The 12,643-nt window shown below is 44.0% G+C and overlaps 1 protein-coding gene across 3 annotated transcripts in view; it reads left to right on the top strand.

The window, feature by feature from the left end:
- Positions 1-4,800: 4,800 nt before the first annotated feature.
- Positions 4,801-12,643, top strand: part of MGAT4D (MGAT4 family member D) — a 38,356-nt gene continuing 30,513 nt past the window's right edge. The window contains exons 1-2 of one of the 3 annotated variants that reach the window (XM_083457394.1): positions 4,801-5,399; positions 5,471-5,657. In XM_083457394.1, the coding sequence (XP_083313520.1) occupies positions 5,567-5,657 (91 nt within the window). In that variant the 5' untranslated portion in view covers positions 4,801-5,399; positions 5,471-5,566. Of the gene's footprint in view, positions 5,400-5,450; positions 5,658-6,055; positions 6,099-12,643 lie in introns of those variants that run through there. The other 2 variants (XM_083457393.1, XM_083457395.1) reach the window with 2 other exon arrangements.

Genomic DNA, 12,643 nt, shown 5'->3' with positions numbered 1-12,643 from the left:
CATACAGTATGTCCCACTTCAACAGCCTGCTTACTATTGATCACTAACAACTACCAAGCCAGTCATGATCCCTCTTTCCTGCACTGCCCCCTATTAAAGGAGAAACCATACAGAAAGAGCATTAACTCCTTGTGTGCACTATGCTACACTGGAAGTTAGACCATGCTGAATAGAAGCATTCTTTCCTGTCTCCCCTCCACTTTTCACAAACTTTGTTTTCTTTTCCACATTTTTCTCAAAACTGTGATTCCCACCCCACCAAAGCTCGCATCTGCATTTCCTGCAGTCTCCCCCAATTAATTGTTTTCCCACAGAATCTTTAAAACTCCTTTACCCTTGCAGCACACAATGAGTCAAAGCTGGAAAGCACTTTCTGTACATAATTTCAGGGGTAAGAAAAGAGACTGTTGCCAGGCAGAGTTGAAAGCATTAGCATGATCAGTCAAGCCTTAAGAACAGTTTGAATTTTGGATAATAAACCATGGCTTAGTGTTATGTGTGAACCAGGCCAGTGAAGACATGCATCCAAAAATACATGCATAGGATTGTATTATTGACATAGTTTTGGCTGGTAAGCCAGCTGTGAGTTTATAGAAGCTATTTTGGTCATTATCCATACCCTGATAATATCTAGGTAAGATTACTGTAATATGCTTTATATACATTTGCCTCTAAAGAGTGTCCAGATATTTTAGTTGGCTCATACAGATGCAAGGTTGTTAAATGAGGAATCTATCCAACAACCATAATAAGGTGACTAGGAAGCTGAATGGCAAAGAACAGAGGGAGGACAACCCCATTTTATCTCCAGGAAGTCAGGAGGGGGAGAATCATAGGTGGAGAAGCATTCAGCAATCAAAAGGCATAATAATAATAATAATAACAACAACAACAACAACAACAACAACAACAACAACAAATTATACCCTGCCTATCTGGCTGGGTTTCCCCAGCCACTCGGGGTGGCTTCCAACAAAATATTAAAATACAATAGTCTGTCAAACATTAAAAGCTTCCCTAAATATAACAAAGTTTGGAGCAAACATCGCATAGGCACTGGAATCACCAAGTGAGAGAATGTTTTCTCATCCATTCTTATTACGCAGAACCTGATGGATACTTTAGATGTTTCCAGTCTGCAATCTTACTTATTTATGGAACTCCTTCCCTTTGGAAGCATAAATGGTGACAACATTAATGGCTTTTTCTTAGCTGATGAAAACCCATTTGTTCTCACAAACCCTTTGGAGACTATCTTTCCCCCCGCCCTCTTGGCTGTTTGGTACTGCTTATAAATGGAATTGCTTTGAATTATGTGTGTTTTAATTGTATATTATTATATTTTATGTCATTGTTATTATTTGTTGTAGAAACTTAAACAAAGGTGTTCAGCACACCAAATGATGAGACAGATTGCCTAATGTTGGGCACATTGAGTTGGGTCAACATCCTGCTTCTATGACAATGGCATAATTTCTGATTGATTCATTGCCATTTGTGGTGTCTCTGCTTTCTGTCTATTCACCAGCTTCTAATATTAGAACCAACTGTTGCTGCAAGAAAAAGATTGTCATCTATGTTGGACTCCACATTCATTTTGATACTTATGCTACTCATCATGCTATCTACTATTGTGTGTACACTAGTCCTGTATTTCCACTCAGTTCACCTCCACTACCATCATTCGTACTGATCACCCCTCTCCTTCTGCCTTTTAGACTATCAGTAGTGTAAATTCCTGCTTTCTTCGTGGTACAGATAGCATTTCCTTTAGGGGGAAAGTTTTTTTCCTTCTTCATCACCTGCTGGATGACAAGAGAGAGCTGCCACAAGTTTTCCATCATAAAGTCTGTTGATCGGTTAAGCAGCAAATCCACATTTCCCACTACATGGTGGACTGTAACTCAAAAGCTATGGCAGGCTTACATCACCCTCCATATCTGTGCCTGGCTGCAATCAGTGGCTTTCCCACAAGAGGCCCTTTCAAGTATCAAATACATTCCTCTTGACTGTGAGGGTCTCTTTAATTAAGGTGTCTTGCACACTGCCACTGTCACAGGAGAAGTGGCTGCAGCTTCCAGGCTCTGCCAAAATATCGCAGACCTCTCACAAGATCTCACCAGAACCAGGAAGCCAAAGCTGCACAACCTCAATAAGCAAGGGTTCAGTGGAGGGGCAGCCACAGGGGACAGGGGGCACCTTCCCATTTTGCCTCGTGACAAAATGGGACAGGCTGTCCCTAGGTTATCCACACCTTTTTCCCCCTGCACATGCTCCAGTGAATGAAGAAGGAAGTTGTGATTGTGTGTACCATGGGTAGGCAAACTAAGGCTCGGGGGCCGGATCCGGCCCAATCGCCTTCTAAATCTGGCCTGCAGATAGTCCGGGAATCAGCATGTTTTTACATGAGTAGAATGTGTCCTTTTATTTAAAATGCATCTCTGGATTATTTGTGGGGCATAGGAATTCGTTCATCCCCCCCCAAAAAAAAATATAGTCCCCCCCCACAAGGTCTGAGGGACAGTGCTGAAAAAGTTTGCTGACCCTGATGTACACATACCGACAACGGCATTTGGCAGATGTGGATACAACCCACATTGCCACAACTGCTTTAATCTGTTTACATTTGTTTTCAAATTAACATACCGTATTTTTCGCTCCATAGGGCGCACCAGACCATAGGGCGCACCTAGTTTTTAGGGGGGAAATAAAGAAAAAAAATATTCCCCCCCAGCCCTAAAGAGTAAAGAAGCCAAGACAGCGAGCAGGATCCATCCCGCTGGCTGTCTTGGCTTCCTCTTTAGCCATGCGCAACCTCTCCAGCCGGGGGGCTGGGGCGGGGGAAGCCTGAGCTTCCCCTGACACCAGCCCCCAAAACAGGCAGCTATCCGCAAGCCTTCTGAGTGCAGCGGGAACTCCTGCTGCGCTCAGAAGGCTTGTGGATACCTGCCTGAAGCCCGGGGAGCGCAGCGGCAGTTGGCTGCAGGCTGCTATCCGCAAGCCTTCGGAGCGCTCCGAAGGCTTGCGGATAGCTGCCTGAAAGCCTGCATTCGCTCCATAGGATGCACACACATTTCCCCTTCATTTTTAGAGGGGAAAAAGTGTGTCCTATACAGCGAAAAATACGGTACTTTAGGATAATGCAGAATCAATTTGCAATGAGCCTTTATTTTTGGTATTGAAACTAGCTACTCTAAATCTAAATAAGCTGGTGTCAGTGGTTTCAGAGAACTTCACTTATACTAATCAATATTTCATCCTGACCTTTGACCATGCCTTCTACACGGATTATTCTACAAGAATAACGACATCTATTTGCATCATACTTGCTTGTGATCCTTGGCAACTAAATGTACATAGTAAAATGTACATTCAAATACACAGCTCTGGGGTCCAATACCAGTCTGATTTTTCATGGATCAGTGAAATTTTTTATCTATACTTAGATGTTGCCTAGCACTCATTCATCTGAAAGAAATAGGCACAACATATATAGGATATACTTTAATATACTTGTATTTTGTCAAATATTACCATTGCCTTTACTTCAGGAGCCTGCCTAAAATTTGAAAACTGAATCACTTTGATTTAGTTATTAAGAAAAAAGACTTATTGTACAATATGCAGTTGTGTAGTTAGTTTATAAAACTGAACCACACCTTACAATAATGTTCTACAATGTGAATAATGCACAGCTCACATACTTAATTGGCTACAATGATAATTATGTGCTAATAATAAAGAGATGGGTCTTACTATATATTCCAGAGGCATCAAATACGGTAACTGTTTAGAATTCCTTTGTTCCCATTCTCTCTTCACTTTCAGTGGGGGTTTTTTATTCCAGAAATCACACTGCAAGCTCTATAGGGCAGACTATCTATTTATGTTGCTCATTACAGACTCTAGTACACTCATGGGTACCATGAACAAATAATAATCATTTATGATTTATAATGACTATTAAGAGGGGCAGTAAAACTGTCCTTGTAAACTGCTAAATAAAGGAAGGTCACACTGATGAAAGTTAAGTAGCTTAATGTATAGCTTGAAAGTGCTGCTGCTACAAAGTACCCTTTGCAGAAGATACTTTCACCAGAATCTAAAATATCAAGGAAACGGTTTCCTCCTCTGTATCCTGTCACAATCTCAGTTGTCTAAGAATGGTGCATTTATTTATTGCATTCCTGCCACCATGCGGGAAGAACACATAAGCATTTTTAGTTGCTGCTCTACAACTTTCCCTGGAGACTTGCCAATGTGTCAGCCTGAGAGCATATTGAACTTTCAAGATGGAAATGCAATTAATGTTTGTATTTAGGATAAATTTGAAACACTACATGTTTTGGCTAGAACTGGAATGAATGATTAAAAAGAATCTGCAAGTGCAATTGACACAGTGAGAACTTATGTGAAAATCAAAGAAAAAGAATATTGACTTTTAAACCTCAAAATGCTCATTTCATCAAACAAATAGAGCACTCTGCTTCTTTCGGCTTTGCAGAATTCTGGGTCCTTCACCGAGACTGAAAGGTTACAATGCTGATTTTAATTTCTCTATGGCTTCTGTACCTTGACCGTGCCGGGAAGAAGGACTTGCTCAATTTTCATAAAGCAATATTGAAAATACTTAAGATATAGAAACCACATTCAAACAGCAGTACAGATATCTGAAAAAGTTGCATCGGTGAACAAGGGATACTTTTCCATTCATACTTGTAAAGAGTCGCTTTAAAAAAAATAACACTGACGCAAGAAGGTATGCTTTACTGGGCCAAAGAAGTGCCATAGCTAGAGCTGCAGTAGTTTTGGGGGCAAGTTTCAGTTGCCCGGTTCAACATGCGAACCCCTGGAATTCCTACGTCACAATACTCCGCACGTTCGAACAGAAATGTGCCGAAGTTCTAGCGACTGCACCTAAGAATGAGGGCGGGTATCGCTGCCTTTTAAAATCCAGGCGCCAGACCTATCCCTCCCCAACCTCTCACTTTGGCCACTTGCCCACAGGGTCTGCAATTCAAATGTTTCCGAGAAAGCGAAGCAGGTTGCACAGGTTGTTGACTTATACATTAAAGCGGGAGGGAGGGGCGGCGGCGGCGGCGACTCTTCCCTGATTGGGCTCGCGGCTCCAGCGATTCCCTCCGGGGAAGCGCCAGAAACATTTCAGTCGCTCTTGGGTGTGTGAGAGATGGTCGATGCCTTGCGCCACAAGTTCCTGCAAGCGTGAGGAGGAGCTGGACCCGCGTTGCTGGAACAGCAGCCAAGGCTGAGAGAGATAAGCGCGGAATCGGATCCCCGCACCTGTGAACTTGGCCAGGCGCCTTTCGGCAGATAATAACTCTTCCCAGAGGTGCAACGAGGCGTGAGGGGAGCAAACAAACACCACACACACACAAGAAGCCTCCGCCGCCTCAGGGCGTCAAGCAAAACACCGCGGGCGAGCAGGACAGCGAGACGCAGCTGCACGAAGCCAAACAAAGGCGGTGAGGCGACGGGCAGAGCCTTGGCTGCTTCGAGGCGCCACCGCCGCCGAGGACCTCGGGCAGCCTCGCCAGGGGGCCGAGAAATGAGGTTCCGTCTGACCAGCGCCTTGACGTTTGTGTGCCTCAGCGCGCTCTTCTCCTTCGCCTGGTACGCTGCCCGGAGCGGGAGCGGAGGTGAGAAGCGGGAAAAGGCGGGCGGAGGAAAGTCAACTGCTGGCGCGCGCCCCGGCCCGGTCTGGGGCAGGAGGAGGAGGGCTTGGCTGGTTGGCGGGAAAGAGACGAGGGCCCCCTTCGGAGGAGACGGGCGGCACTGCTGCGCCTCGCTTCTCCCAGGGAAAGGGGCTGAGGAGGCGCACCTGGAGGCTCCCCGCGGGACCGCAGCCTCCGGGCCACGGCTCCCAACTCCCGCTAGCCGCCACCTGCGCGGGCGGCGGCTGTGCGCGCTCGTCGCCAGCAGCAGCCCAGGTCCCGGTTGGCTCTGATCCCGGTTGCGTTTGCATCTTATTGGTCCTGAACGCCTTTTGTGGCTTGTGCCATCTGCGGGGTCCCAGCGATTTTCTCTGCAGTATGGAAGAAGTAAGATTAGCATGAAGAGCTGCATAACTTTGCTGCATGGTTTGTGAGTTTTGATGTCCTGAATGTCCCGCACCCGCACAGGGTGTTTAGCTGAGTTTTGATGTCTTCAGCTAAACACCCTGTGCGGACAACCCGCTCGTTGAATGCTGTGACAACAACGCAGCTGTTTAAATGCGTGTCAGTCACTAATCACACTTGATGCAATGTGCATAGCTGTCAACTTTTCCCTTTTCTTGCGAGGAATCCTATTCGGAATAAGGGGGTTTCCCTTAAAAAAGGGGAAACGTTGACAGCTATGAATGTGTGGGTGTCCTCTCGCCGTCCCCTCCCCTTACCCAAATTCAGAAAGTTGTAGTGGCTCAGAATAATGAATGTATCGCAGACACAAAAATGACTAGCATGCCACTGAAGCCACCCTAATGGGGCTGAACAGTGATGTGCCAAACAGCTTTTCCTGCTAATTACTAATTGTTGAGACATTGCATTGGCTACATGCACAGTGATGGTTGATGCCCAGAATAATCACTCAAATTGGCTCTTCTATAGAAATATTTTAAAATTAGAGTGCTTGTGGGATTTGAGGATATTTACTTTTTGTATCTGTGCACTGTCACTTGGTGGTAAAAGAATAGTAATAGATTTCTCTTATTACCATTCACTCCATGAACTTCAGTGGAATTATTTATTTATTTATTGCACTTGTACCTGGGGTGTATGGGGTGTTAGGGAAGAGGTAGTACCTCTGGTGGGGAACATGTCGTGCTCCTTCTGGGGTACTTTGTCCACCTTTGATCCCCACCCTGCACTCAGTTCTCACCTGTGGCTCCTAGAAGCTGTCAACATGCATCAGTATCTGCACACCAGGAAATGGCTTTGACTGGTGGGCTAAACCAAATGAGGGTAGCTGATGGGTCTCAAACCCTTCGTGAGTTAAAGACTTCTCCTGCATGTGAAGACAGACTGTAAAGGATTGAGAGCACAAGACCAATAGTGGGTCCAATGGTTAAGTAGAAGGCGGCAGTTTTTGCACATGTTGTAGAGGGAAGTGAGGGGCAGATGGGGTTCATCATTCTGGGGAGGTAGCCCATCTCTGATCCTAAACCTCTGCTGCCTTGTGGGATATCTTTGGGAGAAGAAAAAAGCCTAAGAAGTAAGCCCTACACAAATCTGCGGTGGAGTCCCCCAGACAGTTGGATGGTGCCTTTTATATGGCTCCTTCTGGACCATGGGTAAACAAACAAACCCCTGTGATGCAAAATATGAGTCAGCAATATCAAATATGAGTCAGCAATATCAAGAGCAGCACGATGGCCAGAAACAATTACAATGTGAAAAACTTTATGGACTAATTCAAAACATCAAAACTAACAAACTGAAGGACTTCCAAAGACTTTCAGCGACTTCAGTTTTTCACATTGTAATTGCTTTTGATATTGGTGTCTTGTCATCTGGGCAGCTCAGGATCTCCATACACACTGCCCAGGCTTGTGCCCCAAGGAGGTCACTTCGGTGCTGCTAACACAGCAATTTGACTTCACCCCAGATGTGCACTCCATTGTCCCTTGAGACAGATGGATGCCAACAACAAGCACTTGTACCCCACTCTTCAGCCAAAAAGGCTCTCAGAGCAGCTTGCATGTTATCAATTAAAACAAGATGGTGTCTGCAGGCTTACAATCTAGGAGACAGAACACAAACGGAAAAGAGGATGGGGAGGAAAGAGGCAGAAAAGCAAATGGGGGGGCAGTTCTTAAAGTTAAATAGTTCTTATAATGATCAGCTGGAATGAAAATGGTTCAGGGATGGGAGACACCTGATAGAGCTGGTCCTTCACCAGAGCTGACGGAATGAGCCAGGTTTCCCATCTCTCCCACTGAGGAAGCTTCCTGGAATGGTCGCTACCAGGTGAAAGCTGAGGGTGTGTGTGACTGTAAGAGGGAGGGAGGAGGAAAGAAAATTATATATATATAGTATGGCTTGGATTCTATGATAAGTAAGTTGAGGAAGTTCATGGAAGGAAGCTTCCCCTGCCTCCATTCCACATTGCTCAGGAGGGCCTCCACTGTCTGGAGAGGCTTTTCAGAGGCATAGGTGGCCACTGGGGAGCGAAGAGGTGGGAAATATTATTTCCATGAACTTCCTAAAGTTAACTTATCTTAGGATCCAAGCCATTGTATGCATGTTTTCTTATGTTATGCTGCTTTTAATTTAGTTAAATAGATAAATTTGGAGAATATCAGTAGTGACCAAGCATGTGAGCATGATTTATGAGATCATTGTTAGGTTCTAATATGTTATGTCCTACTCTATGTAAATGAGAGATAAAGAGTTCTTTTTGATTTTAACATTCTTGGCTTAACTGCAAAGTGAAAGTCGATATATTTCTTGCCCCTGAGATTTAAATTGACTAATTTTGTGGTACTGTACTTGTGACTCTAGGACATTCAGTCATATATATATATATATATATATATATATATATATATATATATATGGGATTAAGTCTCATTGAACTTTACAAGGAGAAAGGACACAAAACTGCCTGCACATGGAACACATGTGGGAAATTGAGCACATTGCTAACATTTCTCCGCTATAACCTTAATTGATACCTCACCTTGGAATCAAGACACAAACATCCAATACAAAATTCCATACCAACCTGCAGACTTCTTAATTTTTTATTTTTATTTTTTGAGGTGGGGGGGACTAAATCACTGAAAGGTGGCATCAGGCTAGTTACTTTTACACAAGGAAAATAGTGCCTGTACATTTTGCTTTGTATCTTAGGTTCTACAAATGCTAGAAACTCCCCCCCATTCCAGTTGTTTTAACAGTGAAAGCTGGGAATCTGTGTCTAGACTAAACTATTTTGCTTCGATACTCTTTCCAACCCAGAAGTGGGGAGCTTTGTCTTCCTCCCACAGGGGAAGCACTCTTTGCCCATGAGGCTCATGTAGGTAAATTCTCTGCTGCCAAAAGCCAGGCTCTCCATTGCACCCATTGCCACTGCTGGCTAAACATGAGTGCTTCCGCCTTGCAATATCACAGCTTGGATGCATGGAGCAAATTAAAGAGCTGTTACAAACAGTGTTTCACTACAACCATAAAAAAGGAAGTACATAAATAATCACTACAGTGTCTCCCTCCACAGGAAGGAGACACTGGCTGAGCACCCAGGTGGCACCAATCCACCTTCTCTCTCACTGCCTCACAAACATCCACTGTGCATCTAGGTTCAATTGCTCATTATTCTTTCCCCGTGTTTCCCTGTCCTTACACAGGTAATTCTCCCTCAAATACAGGATCCATCCCACACCATGTTCTCTGTTAATCCCATGACAAGCAGGGCCCAGGATGCTCCTTGCTGTTCCTTCACAGGGTTGAGTAGGGTATGTCCTGCCTGCCAATCCTATGCCCTATAAGTGGGGCACTGAAGGCTGCTGCTCTCAGTGTGTCTGTGGCTGCACTTGCATGCCCTGGCCGCTCCCCTTGACTGCTTCTGGAAAGAGTATTTTCTTCCCAGGGTGGGTCTTGAACCCTTATCTCAGGAGCTCTGTATGCAATCTCTCCAGGCTCTCTGCCCAGGGAGCTATGTGTGTATTATGTTGTATAGGCTCTCCTCGCCTTGTGCTTATAAAACAGTGGTTATCAGAAGCCTAAGGGAGGTTGCCTGTAGGGATTCCTGGGACTTGCAGTAGTGGGGTCTTGGCTGGTTGTGCCAATGGCACTGGTAGAGCAGAGGCACTGTGGCATTACCATGTGTGTTATTTATGTGGTAATGCAGGGGTGCATGTGCTAGCAGTATGTGGCTTTCATTGTGTGTTCATTGGGTACCTCTGTATGTGAGCATAGTCACTGCTTGATTGTCATTGGCAGGGCTTGCAGCACCATTTTTATTTTGTTTTTCTGGTTGTGTGTTCGCCTCCACTTTCCTTCCAGTCCAAGGATGTGTTGGAGATGGTGGCTGTTCCAGTGACAGAATGGTGGCGTCTCTCTGGTCCCAGTGTAATGCAAAGCTGTTCCATTATTGTAGGATTTCTTAGAAATTGGGGCATCCAATCCTTAGATAATGAACAAGAGGCAGTTCTGTCATACACAACTAGCAGAAATTCAGTTGAAAAGTAGGAGGGTGCCAGGCAGAACAAATGGAGATATAAATACAAATACTTAACTGTGGAACACTAGCCAACTAGTTTGCGTGTGACATTTTGGTTCAAGTTGACATAGGCATTTTAAACAAATATGAGACAAAAAGACTGCATGTTCTTTCTTTGTGTGTTGCTTTTTCTTCCTGCTTGCCTTCCTGACTTCTTAATAAATATAATCCCCATCTGTACATACCACTCAAACCACAGTTTGCAGTGTGTCCCAAGTAGATGTACAAGCAAATCGGTCTGAAAAGATTCAAACATACTAGCTTTTCTTCCACATAAATGTGCTTAGAATTGGGGTAGTATTGAAAAGTGGTACACAATAATGCCTAACAAGACAGACAGCTAAAGCATTGGGTAGCAGTCTCTTATCTAGTCTCCCTCACGTCAAGTTTAGGTTGATGTTCCAAGTGGTGAATCTGTCCCCACAGAATGGCAGTGAGCCAGTGTGGAAACTAAACTAATTCATGAGTCTCCCAAATAAATCCGTAATAATTGACAAGTGCTACATGAGGCATTCACAAAACACAATACATGTTTTATTATGGCTTTTCTCCTTGTGAAAGTAGATCTTCTACAAACATAATCTTGAGCTACTCTTAAGAGTCTTATGTGAAACTGAATAGGGTGATTTGAGAGGGGGGAAACAAAATGAAATTGCATGTTGAAGAGCTGATTATCTAGAAAGGCAGTCTTCTAATATGGTATCATTACAGGATATTTAGTTAGAAAAGGATTGACTAAAAAGCAGGCAGAGGAAGCAAGAGGAAGGTTGTGCAAACCCCTGTCGTTGCTGCCGAGCTGAGGAAAAGGAGGAGAGGGACGCCCAGCCATCCATCTGGATGGCTAGCGCACCAGAAGCAGGCTGAAGCCCAGAGGGAAACCCGCTGGGAAAAGACCTCGCCTTTTTCAATTTTCAATTTTTTATTTCCTTTTTGTGTGCATGTGTTTTTTACTATTTTTTCCTTCTTTTTTTAAAAAACCATATATATCAACTTTTTATATTATATCATTAACTCTGTCCTCTAATTTTTTTAATACATAAAACTTCCCCCTTCATATATTTTAACCCCCTTTAAACCCCCCTCTTTTCCCTTCGCCCCTTCCCCAAGTCTTCAGCCCTTTCACTAAATTATTATTACTACCATTTTAAAAATACATCCACGTATTACTTAAAAACACATTTTCCATCCCCTCCCAAAAAGGGGGGGACTTTTTGTTGTTGTTGTTGCTGCTGCTGTCCCCTTTCCTTCCTTCCCAATATTTTTTACTTTATTTTTACCAATCTACCCCTCTCTAACATATCTTCTCTATTGTCTGCATTTTGTTTTATTTTTATCCCATTCTCTACCCTCATTTCTATTTTTTGAAAAAAGAGGGAAACATTTTTAATTACTATTTTTTATCATTATTATTACCTTTTTTTTTAAAAAAAATCCTTTTTATTATTATAACCATCATTATTATTCCTCTTTTCCTTTTAGTCCCCCTTTAGTTTCTTCATTTTTCTGTTTTTGAGGGGAGAGCCTTACCTTCTCCCCATTGTCCTGCAACTATTACCACTAGTACCCTTCCCCCTCCTTTTTTCTTTTGCTTTCTTTTCCTTTCCTCCTTCCTCCTTTCCCCTTAAAGAACACATACATACACGAACACGCACACGCACGCGCGCACACACACACACACACACACACACATTATTATATTATATTTGCCCCTCCATATATTTTTTCATTTCTACATTATTTTTACCCTTGGCATTTGATATACAAATACTACTGACAGGTATCACAACTTTGACATCTTCAGATCTCTCATCTCTCTCCCCCCCCCCCGCTTTCCCTCTTTGATTTAGTCTGCTTTTCTAGTCCCTCTTACCCTCCTAACCCTAAAATCTACATACACATACCTCCCCACACACTTTCATTAGCAATCCCCCATCCCCAGGGGTCTTTTACCTCATACTATAACTAGAACCACCACTGCAACCAAGCATTTTCATCTTTCTTTGTCTCTTCCCCCCTTTTCCTTCCTTCTTTCTTTCTTTCTTTCTTTCTTTCTTTCCCTCCTTCCCTCCTTCCTTCCTTCCTTCCTCTCCCTCCCTCCCTCCCTCCCTCCCTCCCTCCTTTTTTCTCTCTCCCCTCTTTACTTTACTCTGACTTCCATCCCTCCCCTCCCCTGCTTCTCCCCCTTTCCTCCCCTCCTTTTTCACCTTCAGCCTCTACATTGCTTTGTTGGGTTCTGCTCCTGAACACATCCTTGCTAACCTTAAATTCCTAATTCTTTACTACGAACCCCTAATCCCTCCCTCCACCCTCGACTGGACCCCAATACTCCCTTTGTGAGTACCTGTGCACAGACGTGTACACACAGGTGCACACACAAATAACCCCCCCAAACATACACTCTCCCTCTGACCCCACCCCACCAATC

The sequence above is a fragment of the Podarcis tiliguerta genome (genome assembly GCF_965153285.1).
Source record: "Podarcis tiliguerta genome assembly, chromosome: 9".
In the NCBI taxonomy this organism is placed as follows: domain Eukaryota; kingdom Metazoa; phylum Chordata; class Lepidosauria; order Squamata; family Lacertidae; genus Podarcis; species Podarcis tiliguerta.
Note: the sequence above shows the minus strand (reverse complement) of the source record. Positions and strands in the feature narration are given on the sequence as shown.